The sequence below is a fragment of the Aspergillus novofumigatus genome, assembly GCF_002847465.1.
Source record: "Aspergillus novofumigatus IBT 16806 chromosome Unknown P174scaffold_2, whole genome shotgun sequence".
In the NCBI taxonomy this organism is placed as follows: domain Eukaryota; kingdom Fungi; phylum Ascomycota; class Eurotiomycetes; order Eurotiales; family Aspergillaceae; genus Aspergillus; species Aspergillus novofumigatus.
Genome location: NW_020194275.1, coordinates 3,917,495 through 3,938,536, shown reverse-complemented (window position 1 = coordinate 3,938,536; position 21,042 = coordinate 3,917,495). Strand labels below are relative to the sequence as shown.

The 21,042-nt window shown below is 49.5% G+C and overlaps 12 protein-coding genes across 12 annotated transcripts; 5 read left to right on the top strand and 7 right to left on the bottom strand.

Annotated features, from left to right (window-relative positions):
* Positions 1-6: 6 nt before the first annotated feature.
* On the top strand, positions 7-882 carry P174DRAFT_439445 (FMN-binding negative transcriptional regulator). The gene is made up of 3 exons (XM_024826801.1): positions 7-360; positions 405-678; positions 707-882. Exons 1-3 carry the CDS (start codon positions 19-21, stop codon positions 784-786), a joined length of 696 nt encoding a protein of 231 aa, XP_024686278.1. The 5' UTR covers positions 7-18; the 3' UTR covers positions 787-882.
* Positions 883-1,013: 131 nt separating this feature from the next.
* On the top strand, positions 1,014-3,141 carry P174DRAFT_439443 (Zn(II)2Cys6 transcription factor). Its single transcript, XM_024826800.1, has 4 exons — positions 1,014-1,345; positions 1,392-1,472; positions 1,517-1,976; positions 2,023-3,141. Exons 1-4 carry the CDS (start codon positions 1,117-1,119, stop codon positions 2,696-2,698), a joined length of 1,446 nt encoding a protein of 481 aa, XP_024686277.1. The 5' UTR covers positions 1,014-1,116; the 3' UTR covers positions 2,699-3,141.
* On the bottom strand, positions 2,780-4,385 carry P174DRAFT_449268 (putative stress response protein (Rds1); the record flags this gene model as incomplete). The annotated part of the gene is made up of 1 exon (XM_024828827.1): positions 2,780-4,385. The coding sequence occupies exon 1, from the start codon at positions 4,199-4,201 to the stop codon at positions 2,780-2,782; it is 1,422 nt and encodes a 473-aa protein (XP_024686276.1). The 5' UTR covers positions 4,202-4,385.
* A 1,071-nt stretch (positions 4,386-5,456) lies between these two features.
* Positions 5,457-6,480, bottom strand: P174DRAFT_458297 (caleosin family protein; the record flags this gene model as incomplete). Its single annotated transcript, XM_024829639.1, has 7 exons — positions 5,457-5,470; positions 5,506-5,560; positions 5,610-5,705; positions 5,763-5,924; positions 5,979-6,203; positions 6,269-6,366; positions 6,390-6,480. The coding sequence occupies 7 exons, from the start codon at positions 6,478-6,480 to the stop codon at positions 5,457-5,459; spliced, it is 741 nt and encodes a 246-aa protein (XP_024686275.1).
* A 339-nt stretch (positions 6,481-6,819) lies between these two features.
* Positions 6,820-8,223, bottom strand: P174DRAFT_439440 (PP2C family serine/threonine-protein phosphatase). Its single transcript, XM_024826799.1, has 5 exons — positions 8,015-8,223; positions 7,851-7,960; positions 7,499-7,784; positions 7,349-7,451; positions 6,820-7,299 (listed from the first exon to the last, which is right to left on the bottom strand). Exons 1-5 carry the CDS (start codon positions 8,078-8,080, stop codon positions 6,914-6,916), a joined length of 951 nt encoding a protein of 316 aa, XP_024686274.1. The 5' UTR covers positions 8,081-8,223; the 3' UTR covers positions 6,820-6,913.
* A 172-nt stretch (positions 8,224-8,395) lies between these two features.
* P174DRAFT_449266 (uncharacterized protein) lies at positions 8,396-8,913 on the bottom strand. Its single transcript, XM_024828826.1, has 3 exons — positions 8,839-8,913; positions 8,664-8,788; positions 8,396-8,617 (listed from the first exon to the last, which is right to left on the bottom strand). Exons 1-3 carry the CDS (start codon positions 8,885-8,887, stop codon positions 8,465-8,467), a joined length of 327 nt encoding a protein of 108 aa, XP_024686273.1. The 5' UTR covers positions 8,888-8,913; the 3' UTR covers positions 8,396-8,464.
* A 1,662-nt stretch (positions 8,914-10,575) lies between these two features.
* P174DRAFT_402974 (C40 family peptidase) lies at positions 10,576-11,567 on the top strand. The gene is made up of 2 exons (XM_024823968.1): positions 10,576-11,299; positions 11,348-11,567. Exons 1-2 carry the CDS (start codon positions 10,581-10,583, stop codon positions 11,355-11,357), a joined length of 729 nt encoding a protein of 242 aa, XP_024686272.1. The 5' UTR covers positions 10,576-10,580; the 3' UTR covers positions 11,358-11,567.
* Positions 11,568-12,821: 1,254 nt separating this feature from the next.
* P174DRAFT_385671 (uncharacterized protein) lies at positions 12,822-14,038 on the bottom strand (the record flags this gene model as incomplete). The annotated part of the gene is made up of 3 exons (XM_024823271.1): positions 12,822-13,269; positions 13,331-13,448; positions 13,507-14,038. 3 exons carry the CDS (start codon positions 14,036-14,038, stop codon positions 12,822-12,824), a joined length of 1,098 nt encoding a protein of 365 aa, XP_024686271.1.
* Positions 14,039-15,843: 1,805 nt separating this feature from the next.
* P174DRAFT_115393 (uncharacterized protein) lies at positions 15,844-16,569 on the top strand. Its single transcript, XM_024821043.1, has 4 exons — positions 15,844-15,876; positions 15,952-16,186; positions 16,235-16,419; positions 16,466-16,569. The coding sequence occupies exons 2-3, from the start codon at positions 15,976-15,978 to the stop codon at positions 16,393-16,395; spliced, it is 372 nt and encodes a 123-aa protein (XP_024686270.1). The 5' UTR covers positions 15,844-15,876; positions 15,952-15,975; the 3' UTR covers positions 16,396-16,419; positions 16,466-16,569.
* A 484-nt stretch (positions 16,570-17,053) lies between these two features.
* Positions 17,054-17,389, bottom strand: P174DRAFT_418617 (uncharacterized protein; the record flags this gene model as incomplete). Its single annotated transcript, XM_024824708.1, has 1 exon — positions 17,054-17,389. The coding sequence occupies one exon, from the start codon at positions 17,387-17,389 to the stop codon at positions 17,054-17,056; it is 336 nt and encodes a 111-aa protein (XP_024686269.1).
* Positions 17,390-18,163: 774 nt separating this feature from the next.
* Positions 18,164-18,989, bottom strand: P174DRAFT_418616 (BTB/POZ domain-containing protein; the record flags this gene model as incomplete). Its single annotated transcript, XM_024824707.1, has 3 exons — positions 18,164-18,592; positions 18,659-18,785; positions 18,844-18,989. The coding sequence occupies 3 exons, from the start codon at positions 18,987-18,989 to the stop codon at positions 18,164-18,166; spliced, it is 702 nt and encodes a 233-aa protein (XP_024686268.1).
* A 1,018-nt stretch (positions 18,990-20,007) lies between these two features.
* P174DRAFT_429095 (tyrosine-protein phosphatase) lies at positions 20,008-20,847 on the top strand (the record flags this gene model as incomplete). The annotated part of the gene is made up of 1 exon (XM_024825548.1): positions 20,008-20,847. The coding sequence occupies one exon, from the start codon at positions 20,008-20,010 to the stop codon at positions 20,845-20,847; it is 840 nt and encodes a 279-aa protein (XP_024686267.1).
* Between the last annotated feature and the right edge of the window lie 195 nt (positions 20,848-21,042).

Genomic DNA, 21,042 nt, shown 5'->3' with positions numbered 1-21,042 from the left:
ATCCAACTACAGACCACGATGTATCTCCGCGCCGTCCACGCCGAAACACACATCCCCCTCCTCCAACAATTCATCCGCGACAATCCCCTCGGGATCCTCACAACCGCCACCAAATCCCTCAAGTACCCCCTCCTGCAATCGAGCCACATCCCCTTCGTCCTCGACATTCCAGACTCTCCCACCGACAATGCCGATTCCGATCCCGCCCCAGGGACTCTCCGCGGGCACATCGCCAAACAAAACCCGCAAGCAAAAGCCCTAATGGAAGCTCTGGCCCAGCACCAATCCCAAACCCAATCTACAACCCTCGAACTCCCCGACGAAGTCCTCATCCTCTTCAACGGCCCACACCACCACTACGTCACCCCAAATTCTACAAAGACACAAAACCCGCCACAGGCAAGGTCGTGCCCACCTGGAACTACTCCGCCGTGCAGGCCTACGGCAAGATCAGGGTGTACTGCGACTCCAAGGCCGAGGAGACGGGTGCGTTCCTGTCGCGCCAGGTGAATGATTTATCGCGGCATGCGGAGACCGCGATTATGGGGTATACTGGGGGTGAGAGGCCAGGCCCGTGGGAGGTGAGCAATGCGCCGGAGCCGTATGTGGAGCTTCTTAAGAAGAACATTATCGGGGTGGAGGTGAGGATTGAGCGGTTGCAGGGGAAGTTTAAGATGAGTCAGGAGATGGGCGCGGGGATCGGGAGGGGTGGTTGAGGGGTTTGAGAAGCTGGGGACGGAGGTTGGGATGGGCATAGCGAAGACAGTGAAGGAGAGGGGGAACTGAAGGATAAGAAGTAGCCTTTTTTATAGATTGCATTTGATGTTGGCCATGATAGAACTGGGCTTCCTGATTAGGAAATGCTTGCAGATAAGGTAGGAGATAAGCACGTGATAGGTCCAGAACCCCCGTCATCTTGGCACGTGCATCCTCCGTCTTGCAAATCCATGAAACCACGTCCATACTCTGCCCATCTCAATTTCTCCACCATATGGTAGACTATCATTATCTATTAGGCATGGATGTGTCTGAGTCGAACTCGTCAAGAAGAAGATGATTATGGGATGAAGAATAAAACTTTTTTGCTAAATCCGCGGCTGATGCATGTCGTCCACCATGGTCGAGTTTGAAGCATGTTACACCTGCCGGTATCGGCGAATACAATGCGACAGATCCAGTATTCCCTGCAGAAAATGCGAAAAGGGCGGATTTGAATGTCACCAGAAACGGCCCATCAGATGGGTCAAGGGTGTCGCCATTCGAGGCAAGATGCAGGGTGTGTCGTACAGTCGCTTAGATAGTCCTGCAGGGGGTGAGCAAGGCTTGATCAAGTTAAGACGTGAAGGTAATATCTGTCCGTTATCTCTGTTGCGTTGTCACTTACCGCCCAGGTCAACGAGACTTGCCTGCCGGCTTAGGGGACGTATACGTTTCAAGCTTGGACCGAGTGTCGAAGTATTATCTCGACTATTGTAAGTGAACCAGCTGGCCAAAAGACTAAGCTGACAATGAGAAGATGATGATCGTATATGCAAGCTCTTCATTGTCTATGACAGTGACCACAATCCATTCAGGACTCTTATCTCACTTGCCGTGAAGGATTCACACCTGCTCAGTGCGGTTCTTGCTCTCGCAGCAAGGCACAGAGCAAATGAAGGTCGGACCTTTAATGGCACCGAAGCACCGATCCCTTGGATGGATAATGCTCAACAAGATGCACTTGTCTTTAAACATCAGGCGATACAAGCCCTGTCGCAAATTGTCGGTGATCCAGAGTCTTGCAGAACAGATTCAACTATTGCGAGCATTTTCCTTCTCATCTTCCTCGATCTGGTAGAGTCAGGGAACGATCGGTGGAATGCCCACCTGGAAGGCGCAAAGACTCTCTTGTCTTTGAGCAAGTCGTTGTCACAAGTCAACGATCCCGGCCGGACAGTGCAGGAAATACGGAGCTTTATCACTAAACAGATTTACCTGTATGTACACTCTGCTCTGAACCTTTCTGATGCTAACACCAACTAGAATCGAGACGCTGGGTGGGACCTTTGTACGGCCGAATCTACTATCGCAATTTCCTGCTGCGGATGAAGTAGAAATGGGTCCAGATACAGTCGAACAGTCATTCCTCGGCTGTCCGGAGCAGCTTCTCAACGCGGTTCAGCTTTTCTCTCTCCAACGAGATCTTGCCAGTGCCGGACAAGTGTCTGACACCTGTATCCGCAACATTTCATTCATGATGGAATCCGTCCGCAGCTTTGATACCCATTCTTGGGCTGCAAATCTCCCTCAATCCACGAGGCATGCTACCCACGATCTTGCGACTCTTGCCGAGTGCTATAAACTGGGTGCTGTCATCTACGGGCAGAGAGTCCTAGATATGCTTCTTGATCAAGACAATTCTCAAGAAGAGGTAGTGCAAAACCTCTTTGCCACCATCGAAGCACTCAAAGAGGACACCACATTGTTCAAGTGCATCCTGTGGCCCATTTTCGTTGCTGGTCTTGAGTGTCGCTCCTCGATCGAACGCGACTTTGTCACCCGAGCTTTGGAGAGGTTCTGGACGGTCACCCTGTGCTTGAACACCGTCAACGCTGGGAAGATTCTGCAGTCATACTGGCAGACTCAAAAGTGCAACGAGAACAGGCCCTCGAATTGGGTACTAGGTATAGGACAATTAGGGGACTGGCTACTCATTTGATCAAGTTAAATTTCATACGACTGACATTAAAGTTCTGCGACTGCAAACAGATGACAAAGTCCACTATATTACAGAATAACATCAACCCGCCTGGTACAATCCCAGAGCACGGATATGTGGATTCAACATGGTCAGGTTGTACGGTGTGACAAACATATTCGTGTCCGTGAGCGCAATAAAAGCCGTGCCGTTCAGGGCTGGATCCGTCTCAAATACTTCACTCGCCGGCTGATAGGTATATCCCCGATTCTGTCCTGTTACCGTCAACTCGGTATAGGTCAAGTTCAGCTGCGACAACCAAGCAACGAACGAGGGCTGGCCCGCCGTCGTGGATGTGACGTAGCTGTTGTTCGGCCCCACCGCACGACCTGGCTCATCCCAGGCAAGCTCGACTTTGCGTCCGGGGAATGTGAGCGGATCGTACTTGTCGCGACTAACGGCGGGTCCGCAGTTATATCCCGTGACATTGTTGTGGACGCAGGACTGGGCCGCTGGGATTGTCGAGTTGCTCGGATCACCAGTACGGTTGCCGACAACTTCCCATGCCTCGGTAGCATTGGCATTGATGCGGTTGGGGTTGGCCTGGTTGACCACGTGCAAGTTGGGGAAGTTCTGCCAGACCAGCCGAGTGTTGTTCGCTGGGCAGGACGAAATGTACTGCGCCAGCAGGGTCCAGTGCCAGGATTGCGGGATACCAGCAGCGAACCATATGGGCATGGGTTGGAGACCAAGAAGCTGGCGGAAGATAGCCTGCTGCCGGGCCTCGATGGCTTCCGCTTCGACGACCATGGTCGCGACCTCCTTGGAGTTGAGATGGCTCAGCCAGCCCCAGGTGCCGGACTCGCCCCAGCGGGTGAGCTTGACGTTGAAGTCGATGAATTCGCGAACCGTCTTGAATGGATAGTTGTACGTGCATTGGCGTGGGGCGGACTCGCCCAGCATATTGCTTAGCAGGGTGGCGTGACCGGCCTCTTGTATGGCCATGTATTCGATCAGGCGGCGGTCCTCGACAGTGAGACCGGCATCGAGAAAGTCCTGCTCGCTGAAGACTTCGAGACCATAGTGGAAAAGGTCCAACTCGATGTATTCCTGGTGCACGCCCAAGGCGACGGACTGATAGTCGTAGTCGCTCTGCACCATGTACACGGGGACGGTACCGTTCGTTCCCACACCGCCGGCGGGCATGTATGGCATGGGCATGGGCTCGGTCAGCTTGCCATTGGGATTGTAGTACGTGGCGGTTGGGTTGGGCTGGATGGGAATGGTGGCCGCCAGTGTGGAGGGATACTGCTCAGCCCCGGTGGTGGTAGGGGTGCCAGAGTAGGCACCGTGGGTGGTGACGCCAGTCGTGGCACTGTTGACCAGCGGAGGGGCCGCACCGGGCTCGTTCCCACGGGGCGGTTGAGTCTCGATGGCGGGGATGCTAATAACCTTTGTTCCTGGGTCGGACGCAAGTGGGACGGCTACGGCAGAGCCGGCAAGTACCCAGATGAGGGACTTCATCTTGATGTCTTGGGGTCTGTTGGTTTACGGTTCATAGATAACGGTTCACCGGGCAATTGACTGCTTTTATAGCCGCGGTCTCGAGCTGGTAGCAGCATTGTCATGTTACGTACGACTATGAATCTAGCCCTGTGGACTTATCAATCAATACTGATTCAAGCTTGGAAAGAACCGACCAAGTGGGGTCACAGCTATTAAACTTGCTGTCGTACTGCGTCATGACGCTTGTTTGGGCTACAGCGTCTGCAGAACTGGGCCGTTGACTTCCGGCTTAGAGGTGCCGGGATATGCAATGCCGAATGCACGTCATCCTTAATAGATGAGCTTATTTTTAATTGCAAAATGGGCAATTCATCCCAAACATAGTCCAAGCCGAAGGAAATCACTACATCAGAGGCACAATTTGATTCCAACGATATACCGAGAAACTCCGTGTACTTCCCTGCATTAACAGGGAACAGCTTCATTAGCATTCGGTACGACCAGCTTTGAGAAAGCCATGGACGCTGACGCGGAGCCTAGTTTCTCTATTCGGAACGCAACCGAAAACAAGGCTGACCCGAAAGTAACCTGAATCATGAACTGCAATTGAGTCTGCAGAATGTCATAGTGAAATCACATCTATTACCCTTACTACTATGCAGTTCTATAATCGGAGATGTCTACCTTATCTGATTGCCAAGAACTTACGTCATGGTGATACCTCCAATACCATGTCCATGTATATCAATTCCCAGGAACAACCTCACGCCAACACTATTTCAACCACCCAATGCTCTACGCCTGGCGACGAACTGAGTATTCAGTAGATCTAAATATCACTGCCGGTGCCACCGGATTCAACTCCCGGAGCTACATGGCGTTGGTCGGGAAGAACGAGGGATAAACAGCATACGTACACGGGGACCGGTGACAGCGGCAACGGGCTCATGCTCCGCACACTGGTGGGACGGTTGATTGCGACGAGATCGAGGTGTGTCAGTAACCCGTGGGTGGTATAGTCCCAAGCAACGGCCTGCGTGGTCAAGTCTGCCTAGCAGCTCCCAGCACGACGTCCAGATCAACATGCAATACAGACGGGTGGCTGCAGTCGATGTCAAGACATTGAAGACTGTGTTGGTACGGGGTTGTGATCCACGGGAACATGGGCAATCCAAGGCCATCTCAAACCAACAGACTAATCTGCCCGGACGAAAGAGGCAAAGCGTGTATACACGATGCATTTATACATATGACATATGTATATTTATGGATGTCAGTACATCTTGACTGCACCCACAAAACCATCCCCTCCAACACCATACCCTGCTTCCAACCCCCCTTCTTCCTCTCTTCACGGATCTTCCAGAATATCGATCCCTGTTGCATGTCAGCATCAGCGTCATCACCATCGCTCCTTGCAGATGACATACATCATAAACCCCCTCAAATCCTCCTTGTAAACCCGTCCATCACGCTGAATCAATAGCCATGTGGTCCCCCATTCAAAGAACGCAGCACCCCACTACAGCCATAAGCTTAGCTACCCTCAACCAAATCAAATACTAGAAGGAAGACCTACCCCAAACGGATCCACCGCACACCGATTCCCATGCATCATCTCAAACAGCTCTCCCAGGGTCAACGCCCCGTCTTGATCCCGATCATACTTGGCAAACATATCCTCGAAATGCTGCGGGATGAACCGTCCTTCAGGATCATACGTCCCGCTATCAGATCCATGCTGCATCACTCTCGTCAGCCCCATCCTTGTTCTAGACGAGGAAAAAAAACTCACCTTAGCTTTGTATATGCTGTCAACATAAACCCTAAACCACAAATCCGGGATAACCGAATGCGCTAACCGCGTCGGATACGAGAAATTCAAATTGATGATCAGCACCGCCAGCAGTGAGAAGAGGATGTTGAAGCCTAGCTCCCGGAAGCCGTTGTAGGTGTCCAGCGGGTAGATCTGGCCGTCGTGATCGCGGTCCCAGAAGAGGACGTGTTGTTGTAGTGGGGTCTATTTCGTCAGTTCGATTCCATTAGAGAAGGAGAAAGGGGCGCGGGGGGGGGGGGGGGGCGTACGAAGTCGCCGTATTTGGCAATGTAGTCTGCGTCGCCATTGGGTTTGTCGATTGAGATGGCGGCGTTGGCGCGCGCGACGGCTGGGTTAGGGATGGAGGCTGCGGTGGATGCTGCTGGGGACGTTCCGATGTGACGGGGCAGTTTGGGGCAGTTGTTTGGATTTGGGAGTCGTTGAGGTCGGATTCGGGGATGAGGTCTGGGACGCTGGGCATTTTGTGGTTCAGGGTGGTTTTTCGTGGGGTTCAGTGGTTCAGAGTGAGGAGGTTAATTGAGTATGTATCGATGATGTTGAAGTGAGGGCGATTGATGGCAGCTAAGTATTATACCAGGAGAATCACATGCAAATTGATCATGCAATCAGGGCTTCTGTATTATCACACCTCTCAAGACTCATATCCAATAGGTTATAAAATATCTTGTTTATCAGATAAAGAATGACGTTCGTTCCGGTTCTGGTGTGATGTCATTTTGGTCTCGAAAGTGGAGCTGATATCAAACATATGATCCTCGCATATTTAGGCGTATCAAGTGATTTATAGATGGTAACAAGACAAGAAGTGCAGTAATTAGCCGGGGTATATCCATATCCCATGTTCATAGTCTAGGGGCTGCTGAACATCGGATGCTATGCTATGCGATGCCATGCTAAGTTGAATCATGCTGCCTCCCATAAATAAAAGCACATACACAAGTCGCATTATCACTCATCGGACCCCCCGTCGCCTCCGTCGTGATCTTGCCCGCTACGCCCTCGGCCCGCGTCCCATAATTCCAATGCGCTACCACCCGATCAAGGATCCTCCGATCCTCCATTTCATCCGTCACCCCATCCGTCGTAAGAATAACGATGTACTTTCTGTCCTCCTGGAGTTCAATCCGCGAGATCGCCGGTCGGTTAGACAGTAGATCCCCCTGTTCCTTGTCCGGGTTGAAACCGGCAATCTCCTGCTCGAGCGAGAAGGGCTCATCCGCGTTGATTAGCGGCGCTTTGTACTGGAGGTCCCCGAGCGCGCGGGACATGTTCAGGGCGCCTGCTAATTAGCAATTGACTGGCAATGATACACTGAGAATGAAGAATACCTATTCGCGGGGACCCGAGCTCCCGATTCACCACCCCCCCTGCCTCCTTGATACGCTCCTTTTCAGCATCGGAGCCCGGTTTGTGTGCTTTCGTGATGCGTTTCTACCATGGCATTAGCACCGTCTGACAAGAAGATAAAGGGTACTCACCACCTCCCAGCCATTGGGATGATGCTCTGCGAGCAGAGCGTGCGAGTCGCCTAGGTTTCCCACAATCAGAACCCCATCCGTGAGATCCACCAGGCAGACGGAGAAGGTCGAGCCGGATTTGCCAAACACCTCGTTCCCTGCTTTGAATTGGTCGAGGAGGAGGCTGTCCTCTTTCTGGACGGCGTCTTCGATGGCTTTCTCGTAGTTGCCTGTTTGGATGTCGGGGGATTCGAGGATGAGACGATGGAGGTGTTGCTTGGCGTGGAGGGAGACGTCGGATGTTACGCTGCAGTGTCAGATTATCAGTATTTAGCCGACAATTTCATGGTCGCGTAGATACGTAGAGACTTACTGTCCGTCGTAGACTCCGAGGAAGAGGAGAGTCTTTTCTGTCTTGAAGGGAACCTGCGCGGGGAGGAGGATGGTGTACTGGTCTTGCTGCGAGGGTCGAGATCCCTGGGCCTATTTCCCTTAGTTTTTGATAGATGTAGACAGTAGACTTAGGCTTTGGCTTACACTATTCCCTCCAGCATCCTTGAGGGTAAGCTTATCGTCTGATGCAGCACTTGATAGAAATCCCATTTTGCTGTGCTCTTAGGAGAGTAGAGTTGCAGTTCTGCAGTCGTGTTTATCTACAGCAGTAGATGTACAAGTAGTAAAGTAGAAATGGCATCACCGAGGAATAAGATCTACGACTTGGTCAGAGTTAAAATAAAATAATCATGATTCGCCTCTAGAATATCTTGATCTGTCGCTGTCAGATAAAAAAAGAGACAAGAAAAAGATAAGATATACACTACGCAACGGTGATGTCATCCATCTTCCTCCATCGATTATTAGCTTCATCCTATGCAATATTATATTACATTCCCTTGCACATATACTACCAAGATAGATCATCAATCGTCTGCATTCAATGGTCTTAATGTAGTAATGTACATAATGAACGAGGTAGATATATTCATCCTAAACCCTAGGCCTCCGTGACTTCTGCTCATCCTCCGGCCCCATCTTCCTGCTCCCCGCTTTTTCCACATTCTTCCTCTTCTTCTCTGTCGGCTCATTGGGATCATTCTTGATCATTGCATCTGCACTTGTCTGCTCCTCGCCCTCGTGCGCCTCCGAGGGGTTTGCCCTGTGCATCGAGACTGGCGATTGCACCGACCGTGTATCTGCTTCGTCCGAGTGCCCCGCCTCCCTTCCGCGGGCCTTGTTGATAGAATAAGCCTGGGGTTGCTGGAGATGGGTTTCCAGATGATCCGGATGGTTTTGTGGCGAGGAATCGAGCGTCTGGTTTCTGTCAGTGCTGGTTGATGATGAGAGGTCACTTTGTCACTTACGAGTGTAAGATCTCAGCGACCGAGAGATCGGAATCCGAATTGGAGGCATTTTGATTATGCTGCTGTTGGTGATTGTTCGTAGTTGTTTAGCTGACTGGAAGTACCTCTTAGATGCGTTGGCTAAGTGGTTATATATATGCTTGGGTGGGGATGACTTCATTCGCCGTCACTGGGTTGTCATCCTCCCTGAAGCAAGTACAAGCTTGGTGTTTACTGCCTGATCCAACAATGGTTAAACAAACTGGGTAGATGGTAATGTCTTTCTGCAGGCCCTACCCCTCCTTCAAGACCAGCTTGTAGGATTCCAATAGATCGTGAACGTCTTCTAGGGTGCCACTTCCCAGTATAAAGCAACAGAGTACTCTCCCGCGTCAATCCCACCACGTCATGGCGTCTCACCTCCTTCTCCAGCTCATATCGACAGTCGTCCAGCGCGTCCCTCCAAAACACCCGGTCCTTCAGCGCGTCTAGTACTTCTAAGGCGAGACATAGTCCGGATGGCCTGGCCGAATGACGAGCTTCGTCCGTCGCTGTGAACGACACTCATGAATGAGTCCATCGGAGAGCAGCAATCGATACACCATGCAATTGGAGCACGAACACCACTTTCACGGCGACCAGACTCCGTCTTTCCCAGCTTTAGATTTTGGGAGCCCGATTGCTGCGGTTCTTTAAGAGACAAGAGGGTAACCTGAATACCATTGAGCCTCGGTTTGGCGAGGCATTCAACGCAGTCTAACTACCCAGAGAGTCCCCAGGATCGAAAGGAAAGATTCAGCTTGCAATGGCTCTCGAGTGTCACATCGTCTCTCGGAGATTTACTCTACCAATACTACCGATTTAGGAACAGCTGATTCAATTGGAGACTCGCAGGCTCAGTGAGCCACTTAATCAAAATACGAGCAAGGCTTTCTATTTCGAGGTTGCATTGCACCCAGGAAAGAGTCGAGAACCTGTTCGACAGAAACCAAGAACTTCAGATTCCTTCAGATTCCAGTCAAGAAGCCAGAAATGCTTCGTGTGTTGCTTGACTTAGTTTAACTAGGGCATCGCCTTGTATCGCTCACAAATAGTCTCGCTGAATGACTCTCAAAAAGGAATCAATGCAACATGATGACCTCCACACAACAGGGTTCAAACCAATACGGATCAAGCTGGTTTATTAGGCCAGATTAAATCACATTAATGGAACTTACCCCTGGGGTATTGTGATGGTCTGATCTCGTATTCGGCGATGATTCGCTGTGGTGATCTGCAGACTCATCTGCAACACGAGAGGAACGAGAAGGATGACCTTGACGAGTTAAGCTTCAGAGCTTGTGTCCTCTTGGATGCTATTTTTAGATCTATTTTTAGAGCATGCCCTGCTGCTTAACTCCTAGTGGTTTCCTTCTCCTGCGATGCCAGGAACACGATCTAGCATTACGAGCCGGGCACTTGCAGGATCTTAGTCGATGTAACTCCGTAACGCTTCTAAACTTGGCCTCGGATACGACATTCGGCCCCATTCCTGGACCCTGAATCTGGAGAACACGAGAGTTCATGTTTGGACTCTGTAGGAATACGAGATGTGCTCCTTCGATCAACAGACCCTGAGCATCTCAGCGATTGAAGAAAGCAGCAGCGGCAATAGCTGAATGTCTATAAAAGGTACGATCTGCCCCGTCTGAGTCCTCATCAACAACATCATCACACCCTCAATCAAAAACACATCTCAAATTCGCATCCCTTGTCTCACCAAAATGAAGTACCTCACCATCGTCGCTGCATCCCTTGCAGCCATTATTCCTTCCGTCAGCGCCTACCCCATTACCGGCGACGGCGTCAACTGCCGCTCCGGGCCCGGCACCAACCACCCCGTCGTCAAGTCCTACCCCAAGGGCCACGATGTCTCCATTGTCTGCCAAGCCCCCGGCACCGACGTCAAGGGCGACAAGCTCTGGGACAAGACCTCCGACGGCTGCTACGTCGCTGATTACTACGTAAAGACCGGTTCCTCCAACTACGTCACCAAGCACTGCGACGGCGGTAGCGACGGTGGCAGCGGCGGCGGCGGCTCCGGCAGCGGATCCGGCAAGGCCATCGTCGACGCGGCCGAGAAGGAGAAGGGCCTCCCCTACGTCTGGGGTGGCGGTGGCTGCAAGGGTCCCTCTGGCGGCGGCTTCGACTGCTCCGGGTTGACTCAGTACGCCGTCTGCCAGGCGCTGAAGAAGACCATTCCCCGCACGGCGCAGACGCAGTACAACTCGAACATGGGCAAGCGGATTCCTCGCGCACAGGCTAAGGAGGGTGATCTGCTTTTCTGGGCTACTGGTGGTGACTGCAAGAACAAGGTTGCCCACGTTGGCATCTTCATCCGGGACGGATGGATGATCAATGCTGCTAAGACTGGCACTCCTGTCAGAGAACAGGCTATCTGGACCTCTTATGGTGGAGAGTCTATCTGCCCCTATGTCATGAGGTATGTTTAGTATATTTGATGCAGTGGATTAAACTAATGATTGTACAGATTCTGGTAAAAATTTTATGCTACTATACCATGGGATACATAGGACAACTCGGCGTCTTTTGACTCTTCATTTCTCCTGACTTGGGCTATACAATTTTGGTTGACCGCTTATTATCTTTCTTCGCCACTGTACAAACGTTTTCAATACTATACAGACGAACCAATTGGATCTTCTTTTATCTCATGCCATCTATTATGCGTTATCCTCTAATGGCGTCAGATCAATTGTTGGATTATATTTATGCATCCCAGAACTATGCAACAATACCAGTATTAACCTTGTGAGCATTGCCGCTCATAAAACATTTCTACCAAAATACTAGGCAACATAAAATAAATCGATAGAGAAAATTTATCTTCCTCCTGTCCAAATACCCCCCACTGGTCTACCTTGGGCTTGACAGAAATTCCCAAACACCGGAACTCCATGCTAACCGTGGATCGTCCCTCATAAACACCAGAAAAGTAGACCCAAAAATTGTTAAACAAGCTTCGAGTGAACCACGGTCTATACCTTCGGGTCTTCCGGGTTTGTTCCGTGGATAGCTATATCTTCAATCTGATGTTCATCACCACTTTCTTCATAATGTCTTTCCCGTACAAGAAGACCTTGGTTTGGGCTTGGTCCCTGTTCTGCAAGACTCGCATAGTTATATTGCCTCAAATTTGAGCCTAGTCCCATCACATCATGGCTTAGAGACTATACTGACATCGATAGCAGGTTAATCAGATTGAATGCTTCTATCTGTGTTGGGCACGATTGCCCGCCCAAATCCTAGCACATAAGGCGGCGGAGCTTGGAAATGTAAGAGGTGGTCCAGTTTTTGGTCACTGATGGAATAGACTGCAGCATTCGAGATGCAAATGGGCGGACTGCTTTGCAGTGCGCTGAGATGTTGGACAAAGTGGAGGTTGCGAAAGTGCTCAAGGAGGCAGCGAAAAAAGAGCAACCAACCCGAAGTTTCTTTGAGAGCTCTTGAGCAAAAGCTGTAGCGCCGGACAAGACTTCCCTGAGGTGCTGGTGTTTGCCCCCTGTGCATCACGATGGAGTCCTGAGACATATACAAGTTATGGCCGGTTCGGAGATATTCGAACTGTATCTGTGGTTATGCGAAGATATGCAGTACAACGGCCGTAGATGTCGGATAGAAGATTTATTCGCCCTTGAAGACATGCTGCCTTATGAATGATCACCTGAAGTGCACAACGAGTGCAGGTTAGTATAGCTGAGCTGGAGGTACAATCCATTGGTATAAGTCAGCTAGGTGCTGAATGGGTGGAGACTGGGCTCCCAGTAGCCTTAGAGTGACGGCGTCTCTAACACAATATATTCTGGGACCTTGAGACAGTCGAGTCATCACTCCCTGCACTGGTAACTGGATAGATAGGTGCGTGGTGCATGCGGACGTAATTCTGAATATTCTGGCATTAATGAGAAATAGTTTGGCATAGTCTGAAATACATGAAATGATCGTCACATTCCACCGTATCGTACCAACCCCTGGATGTGAAACTCGGTTGTTTTGAGGATCCCAGTCGGTGAATTAGGCTCGATGGTAATGAGCGCCTCGCTGTCACTGCTACGGCGCTTGGAATCCTTCGCTGACCCGACGCAGGTCATGGGATATTCGACGTACTCTCGCCCTACGCTTGCAAAAGGCAGGTAGGGTTGAGGGCGACTCAACTTGCGGTCGCTTGCTCCCAGCTCGTTGGGAGTTGATTTGGATTTGGACCGCCTGCTGGTTACTCGACGCACAATAATATTGAAAAGAGGCGTGAGTGCAGGAATGCAAGCGGCTATAATAATGAGATATTGTTCGACTGCAACCCAGATTGTCAGAGTGAGCGTATCCCACGTATAATCAGCTCTAGCCGACAGTGCCGCCAAGTGGACGGTCTTGATAATAGCAGCCACCATTGCGCTATCAGGTATGACGTTAGAGAAAAGCATACAGCAAAACGAGACTGGGAATTATGACTAACACGATACCCAGCGAGAGCACGAAGCCGAGCCCAAATTTAACCTTGGTGGCCATCTGCAAATCCTTGATGGTAAGGAGAGGATATACCGCCAGAACCAAGTCGCTGAATGCAGAAGCAGCTACAGCGTCCCCGGTTAGCAACATCGTAAAGAGAAAAGTCTGTCCAGCCATACGTACAGCCCTGAAAAAAAGCGTAATCTCTCTGTGCTCCCGCTGGCCAGCAGGTGCCTTTGATGTCATTATCCCAAGCTTTTGCAGTGGGTGTGCACTGCCCGTAGATGGTGTAGACACCACCGATATTAATGATAGACAGCAAGATCATCCCCGCATACATGGCTCGCTTATGTTGCTTCACCCCCGAAATAATGCGAACCAGAAATAAGGCCACCGACACCTTCCCCCAATTTGTTGACATGACGTGAAACCCCTGGGAAAGCAGCTGGTACTTTACTGAAGCGATCTGTTGCTCGTGTGATAGATCACGCATGTGACGCCCAGTGCCATGCATGATACTCAGAGTTACCAGTACAGTATTGACAGCGGCACAGATTAATGCAAGCAGGATGAATGCATCGTCCCAGCCGCAGCTCCGAAGGATGCGCGCACGTACCCAGAATCTGGTAGCGGTGATCAGAACGCAGATTCCGAACAGCGGCCACGAGACCGCGTGGAGAATCCAGCCGCGGTCAGCGCCTGATGCGTCTGCCATCATCAAGAACTGCGGTGCAGGACATGGAGGTAGATAGTGTAGAAGTGAAGATCAAGGGCCTGGGGGAGGGGCAGGTGGGTGGGAGGTAGGTAGATGCAGAAGGAGGAAATCGCGATGCCATTGTCGCCCATGACAAAAAACTGACATCTTTGGCACGATCTAATACGGAGTAGTCGACAAAGATGTCCCTCTGAGTGAAGATCTTGCTGATTCAGGGGCAATGGCTGGCATAGTTTCTCTGCCGTTGTGATCATCTCAACCTTTGCCGAATTGGGTTATGACTTCGGAGAAAAAACACCCACTTGGGAAAGGATTCTCACCGCAGTGGATCTGTCGAAAGATGGCGGTTTGATGTATCGGTTTAAAGAAGAGATTCAGACAGTAATGCAAGAGATCTATCTTCATTTTGTGATCTTTCTGAGATAGAGATAGTGATAAGTGGCCGTCGGCGTAACATTCTAAAGACGACCGCCGACTCCAATTGTGAGTGAGATGATCCTTGATGATCCTTCCTGGTCTCCTTCATGAACTAGATGGGGAAGTGGATACAGTGTGCTTCGTATTCCCTGTTATGGCGGGAACTATAAGAGAGCACCTATTATTGGCCAGCAATGCCGTTGATAGCCTTGATGTTTCCTTGCTCTGCGAATAATACGCAAAGAATATGGTGGATAGTCCTTCACGGGATCTGGACCCCGGCAGTAATAAAACTAATAATAAAGAAAGTCAAACTAGTCCTCCACCCTGTTTTGCGTCAAAAAGACCCAAAAATGTGGCAAGGAACTCTCCATCCTTTTTCAATCAGAGCACGTGGCCCCGGCGAATGGAGTCTGGCCAGAATGGTCCACCTAACCTTAATCCGCGTCCTGGACTAATATAGGGACAAGTATTCACATCCATCTCATATCATCTCTCGTTGTGTCTCATGTTCTCAACACATCTCTTGCATTTTTTTGCTTCTACTTCTATATCATTGCCATTATTGCCAGAATCCATTATTGTCAGAATGAGGAAACGTAACATCTAAGGTTAATCGAAGCTCAGCTTGCCCGAGTTGAAGCGTCAAACGTATTCAGGTAAAGGCTCCCCGCAGTAATAACAACAGCCTGCTATAGGATCTCTGCAGAGCTATTCCCAAAGATAGGATAGGAGACAGTGGCATCTTTCTCCAAATTGGATAGAGCGAGAAGCCGTCAATCTAGTTGAGGCAAGAGGAAGCGCTATACCATCCTCCTTGGGCTAAGTTCCATCCTTGACACGACGGGTAAACGCTAAATGATTAAAAATACGCATTCCAGCCCTAATATGTAGCCGAGAGCCTGAGATGCCCCCCGATTTCTCCGAGGATTACTTGACCGCCACAATGCCAAGTATTCCTCCATAGGTCCACCACAAGACCAATCTAATCGATTATGGATCTCATAGATTCTGTCAAACGTTCATTGTTGTTTATCTAGAATAGCTGGCGTGGCCGTCTCTGATGCTTGTCATTCCAAGCTCATACATGAATCGTTTCTGGAGGTGGCATTGACTCGATTGTCACTGTCATGGAGATCTCTATGAGCGGATCAGATTTAAGCGCTCATTGCAGGACAATCGTCACTTTGATGATCAAGGCTGTAGTCAACGCCTACATAACACCGATGTATATGCAACGAATGACAGTCTGGACATGTGCTGTCCCTGTCCTGTTTCTCTCGCTTCATCTGCTTCGAAAGAAACTACTGGTTTATTCTACCAAGCTGTTGAGTAATCTTTAACAAGCTGTTGAGTAATCTCTATTTATTCTACCAGCTGTTCAGTAATCTACATCCAAATTATTTCATGTCGCTGGAAAGGTATAAATCTTCCTGGCCCTCTGCTTCTTGCATCTCTCGCTCTTCACCGATCAAAACAGCTCAAAACTCCACAAGCTTCTTCCTTCTCGGACATCCACCATGAAGATCTCCCAGCTTATCCTCACCTCTCTTGTCGTCGCTGTCAGCAGCACAGCCGCCATCAAAATCAGCACCGGCGAGCAAATCAACTGGGACGAGAACTACGCCGTCGCCTGGAAAGAAGGCAAAGACCCGTGTCGTAATGGCCACCTCCTTGCCCCCGTCTACCAGAACCCATGCGGGCACAACTTTGTCATCGATAGCGTGCCTTGTAAGTCTAATCTTGCTCTGTTAGTTATGTCGGGCTTACATAGTATAGACCACCTTGCGAATTGCGGCACCGATGACTTTGGCTTGTATAGGAGTGATGACGGTTCGCGTGTTGGTGGTTGTACGAGGATAGCTGATCAGAAGATTGGCTGTGACCACGTTGCTGCGTATGTGCATGATGTTATCAAGCACTGGGTCTGTGGAAATTGATAGGGTTAGTAACGGAAGTGTAAGGTAAGTGGTTCTCTCGTGTTTACGAAGACAGTTCTGATGGGAATAGCCCCGGCGGTGAACCAGATGACTTGATAAAGAGATGAGGACGTCGCATAGGTTGGTCTCTACGCTGGTACTAGCAAACACCGAGCAGTTCTCTTGCCATGCCCCGCTAAGTTATGTAACTATGGATCTGAGCAAGTGTCTGAATACTATTCGTTGTTCATTATAGTTCTTTCATTTACATAAGGCGGCAGAATGAGGAGAGAGTACTACAGTTCTGGACTGCGGCTAAACAGACGCTACGACGAGCAAGAGGACAAATGCACAGTTGAGACAGAGGTAGTAAGCTCACATATGACTAGAGTAGATGGTACAATCCTATACAGACTAAAGGCCATTTGACTGAGTACATGACTTGTACCGACAACATCCATTAACCAATATCTCTCGGAAGCATGTTGTCATATGCTCAGTACAGCAGGAAACAGGACTAAAAGGTAATATCACGTCCAACCCTTCGCCTCCATTGCTCTGCCAACTACCCACGCTCATTTTCCTGTTCCTGTGCCATGACACACCCGCTTCCATCCGACCATCAATGGCTTGCAAGACCGGTCCCGAGACCTGCAGGTCGGTGATAAGCCCGCTCTCCTCATTGGTCATGCTCGACGCTGCACTTCATAGAATAGAATCCGCGGCCCCAGTTCGACGCACAATTGTCCCCACCGTAGACCACCGTCTGTTGCGCGCCTTTACAGTGCGGCTGCGTGTAAAAGGTGCAGGCGCACTTTCCATTCGGAAACGTGCAGTCGGCGATGTTCACGCTGTTGGAGCCGGTCCAGACGTAGTCGTAGCAGGAAAAGCCGGTTCCTGGATTGAGCGAGGTCATGTAGTTGGAGCAGCCGCCGTCGGAATAGTAGTTGACCTTGAGAGTAGCCGCCGTAGCGGCGGTAACGAAAGTGGCAATGGCCCAGGGTGAGAGATGCATGTTGTAAGATGGAGGATAGTCTGATAGTTATGTGAGACTCTTGCAGGTAGTGAGATGATGGGTTAGAGAGTGCTTTGATTGTTGAATGTTCCTTTGAATGTGGCAAGGAGATTCTATGCTTTTATATAGCTCCCAATCGCTCCTCTATATTATCGTCAGTATATCTCTGCGTTCTTCATGTAGTTATAGTTCTCCACCGTGTGTCAGCATTACTATAAGTCTCCGTCAGATTGCGGTTAGGTAATAAGAGCCCAAAAAGGGAAAAGGTCGCATTTCTTAAGCATTATCAATGAAACATGCATGCTAGGATAAGTATTCGACTGGGCGTCTGGGCGTGTTCTGTTTATACATTGTATGGACGTATAATAAGGTTAGATGTCTATTTCAATTTAAGTTTGCTTATCACTAACCTTAGTTTTGATGACAAACTCTTAGTTAACTAACTAGTAGCTATGTGTCTTTCAACTGCAATTTGATGTGGATCCTTTACCGACGCCTCTTGATACATTTTGACTACTGTGTTACTATCTTCAAAAGAATCACTCTAACTGGAAAGGGCTATACGTCAAGTTTTATCACGTCCAAATCTTCACCGTTCCCTAGCCCTGCTGACCACATCATGACCAATTAATCAATTCTCCTCGACTGTTCCAAAACAAAGACATTGTTGCTTGGCCCAGGCTGGACTGTGCTTCTGGTACCTAGCACATTCGTCCATAGTGGAAACGCAAATGTCCAACATAAATTGAGGAATAAGTTGCAAAATGTGAGCACTTAGGATCGGTTCTTGCCCAGTCCTGAGCTGTGGAGATTGTTTCTCGTCAGCTGGACGACAATGTCTCTCAGGCCCCGATCGTCCTCTGCTGTCAAGGTATACACTTCGATGACAGTCGCGGCAAAGGAATGTTCGTTTGCGGTGTTGAGGAAGGTCTTCTCAAAGCGTTCCTTCACCTTAGCTTTTAAACCCTCGATCTGAAAATAGTCGCCTTGGGCGTACATCTGAGCGTGAAAGTGTGAATCAGGAGCAATCATTTGGGCGGTCTTTTCTTTCGCGTCGACGGTGGGAGATAAGTGCGTTGCTGTCACCAGTTCTCCTGTTTCTGGAGGAGTATCGCAAGTATAATCGCCTGTGTAGACGAATTGCAGCATCTTTTCCACCAAGGTCGCGTCCCGGTCGTTTATTTCGATTTCTCCTTTGTCTCCCTATACGTAAGAATGTTGTCAGTTTAATTCAAATAATCCTGGGCTTGTATACAAGGATAATAGTACCTCGAACTTTGCCTTACAGGCATTCTCGAAGTAGATTGACTGAGGACAGACGATGATTCGATGAGCTGGGAAGACCTTGTCGCCGCAGATGATAGACAGATCGCTGTATGCAGGGTTGAGGAATTGGCTGGTTCTATCAGTCGACCTTTGCAACTTGCAAGGAGAATAGTGTATCTTTTCAGTACCTGTCAACAAGCCCCTTCGCCTTAACAGCGGCTTCATTTTCCGCTGCATCGCAACGCGTCAAATCAACCAACTTTCCATCATCAGTATTTTTTTCGCTGGGCTCTGAGACTCTTGGCCTTTTGATAAGCACTCTTTTGCGAGTCATTTCGAGAAGGCTGGTAGATTCTGAGATCCTTCGCCTTTTTGCAAGCGTTATTTTGCGAGTCATTTCGAGGAGGCTGGTAAGTTCTGCCTCATAGAGAGGAGCTAAATGAAGCGACGTAATGGGATTGTGAGTTGAGCCTAACTTTGATCTAGTGCGTTGTAAGAGTACATTCACAACTTGTGAGCTAGTTGTCACCTTTTCTAGTTTGAACTCAGCCAGATGACCTGATCTTGCAAGCACTATCAACATAATATCATGCCTTTGCATATGTCAGTCTACTATATCGTGTTGTATCTAGTACTTTCTTGGATACTGCAGTCATTGTGATGAAATTACTCGGTTCCTGACTATGGCGAGACGAATGCTCACGATATCTATGGGACGGAATATGGTTCATGATTCTTCAGCTCATACATTGAAGCAACGATCTAATGTCAAGGAGGTTGTCCCAAATCCCCAGTTTGCGGGACGGGCCACGTAACTGTTTTGCATTGTGGAAGATGCAGTCAGGACATTTCGAAAGCGACAACACCCAGGCTACTGATGAAGATATTCGCAGTCGGCGAAGAGTGACGAAGCGATATCTGTCAGGCATCCTCTGGTATGTACTTCCACATTCTTCTATACGTCATGGCCAGCAAGGGGGGCGATAATATCTCCGAGGACATCAGGACAGAGATGACGAACACCATGTAACGGCAGCTTCAATATCATCATGGTACGCAGCCATTTTCAGTAGGACTTTATCTGACGTCAAGGGATCCATTGTCCTGGAACTTGCATCTCAGGCGTGCAGGGTACCTCAATCAAGACTGCTGCCAGTATAAGCAGGTCGAATGTTGAGTTCCATTCCTTTGCACCGGCTGCCACAAAAGGAATCAGTGAAGTGGTACAAAATAGTTCGAGAGGACCTGCAAAAGCTAGGGGTGTATAAAGGTCGGCGCAGACTGCTGGACTGACCAGATCGCAGCACTCCGTCTCCAGCACGACAATTACACTCACAAGCAAATGCAACAACATGAAAGAGAACCTCCATTTTTGTACAATCAAGGGAATGCTGTGCGGTTCGAGCCAGGAACCGGAACGGGAATCTTCCTCTCCTCAGATATTAGGCTTATACAACTTCCGAGACGTTGGAGGCTACCAATTGGCCGGCAACAAATTCGTGCGAAGAGGATATCTCTTCCGCTCAGCCAATCTGAGGAACGTCTCCCACGCTGGAGTTCAGGCTTTGCGAGATCACTTCGGTATCAGAGACATCTTCGACCTCTGTTCAGACAAAGACTCCAACAAGGCAACCATTGCCATCGAAGGCATTACCATACAGCATGTTCCCGCCATAAGTTGGGAAGAGAGCCGAAAAATACTCCTTAAACATTTCAGCCGTCTTTCTTACGACGTAGTCGAAAGTTTCATGGTGATCTATGAGCACTACTGTACCGTGTCTGCCCCTGCGTACAGAGCCATATTTGCACACATCCGGGATGGATTCGACCTCCCACTTCTTGTTTACGATGACTTGGGAAAGGACGAGGCGGGAGTCTTCATTGCGGTTGTCCTCAAGTTGCTGGGTGTGTCGGATGAAGATATCATCGAGGAGTACCACCGTTCTGAGGCTGAAATTGAGGGACTGATCCCTGAGAAGTGTGTGAGACTCCATGGTCTTTCGATCTTTGATGGCCGTCCACCTGAGAACCTTGAAAAGCACTTCCTGGCACCAAGAGAGGTCATGAGAGCGTTCCTTGTGTACCTTGACTTGACACATGGTGGAGGCGAAGGATACTTGAGGTTTCTGGCATTTGTTGATGTTGAGATCAAACTCATCAAGAACAATCTTATTGAGAGCAGGTCTGTGTGAGATCTTTTATATACCTAGGAGGCATTAGGGAACTATGCTAAGATGAAAATACTGGTTCGTTCTCGCTATGGCCACCTACTTCCATGATCGTTCTTTGACCGTTCGACCGGACCACACCAGCTCATTCATTTGTTCCATCATGAGGCACGTAGTATCGTTGACTACTGACATCTGCATATGAGCCATGGTCGATCG

What these genes read in the sequence shown, in the direction of transcription:
- P174DRAFT_439445 (XM_024826801.1), top strand. Translation starts at nt 19, where the DNA reads ATGTATCTCCGCGCCGTCCACGCCGAAACACACATCCCCCTCCTCCAA. An exon ending in ACGGCCCACACCACCACTAC is followed by an intron (nt 361 to 404) that starts GTCACCCCAAAT and finishes GCCACAGGCAAG; the next exon opens with GTCGTGCCCACCTGGAACTA. An exon ending in GCAGGGGAAGTTTAAGATGA is followed by an intron (nt 679 to 706) that starts GTCAGGAGATGG and finishes GGGGATCGGGAG; the next exon opens with GGGTGGTTGAGGGGTTTGAG.
- P174DRAFT_439443 (XM_024826800.1), top strand. Translation starts at nt 1,117, where the DNA reads ATGGTCGAGTTTGAAGCATGTTACACCTGCCGGTATCGGCGAATACAA. An exon ending in GATCAAGTTAAGACGTGAAG is followed by an intron (nt 1,346 to 1,391) that starts GTAATATCTGTC and finishes CTTACCGCCCAG; the next exon opens with GTCAACGAGACTTGCCTGCC. An exon ending in GAAGTATTATCTCGACTATT is followed by an intron (nt 1,473 to 1,516) that starts GTAAGTGAACCA and finishes GACAATGAGAAG; the next exon opens with ATGATGATCGTATATGCAAG.
- P174DRAFT_439440 (XM_024826799.1), bottom strand. Translation starts at nt 8,080, where the DNA reads ATGGGATTTCTATCAAGTGCTGCATCAGACGATAAGCTTACCCTCAAG. An exon ending in AGGATGCTGGAGGGAATAGT is followed by an intron (nt 7,961 to 8,014) that starts GTAAGCCAAAGC and finishes TAAGGGAAATAG; the next exon opens with GCCCAGGGATCTCGACCCTC. An exon ending in CTCGGAGTCTACGACGGACA is followed by an intron (nt 7,785 to 7,850) that starts GTAAGTCTCTAC and finishes CTGACACTGCAG; the next exon opens with CGTAACATCCGACGTCTCCC.
- P174DRAFT_449266 (XM_024828826.1), bottom strand. Translation starts at nt 8,887, where the DNA reads ATGCCTCCAATTCGGATTCCGATCTCTCGGTCGCTGAGATCTTACACT. An exon ending in GTCGCTGAGATCTTACACTC is followed by an intron (nt 8,789 to 8,838) that starts GTAAGTGACAAA and finishes GACAGAAACCAG; the next exon opens with ACGCTCGATTCCTCGCCACA. An exon ending in TCGGACGAAGCAGATACACG is followed by an intron (nt 8,618 to 8,663) that starts GTCGGTGCAATC and finishes AACCCCTCGGAG; the next exon opens with GCGCACGAGGGCGAGGAGCA.
- P174DRAFT_402974 (XM_024823968.1), top strand. Translation starts at nt 10,581, where the DNA reads ATGAAGTACCTCACCATCGTCGCTGCATCCCTTGCAGCCATTATTCCT.
- P174DRAFT_115393 (XM_024821043.1), top strand. Translation starts at nt 15,976, where the DNA reads ATGAAGATCTCCCAGCTTATCCTCACCTCTCTTGTCGTCGCTGTCAGC. An exon ending in TGTCATCGATAGCGTGCCTT is followed by an intron (nt 16,187 to 16,234) that starts GTAAGTCTAATC and finishes TACATAGTATAG; the next exon opens with ACCACCTTGCGAATTGCGGC.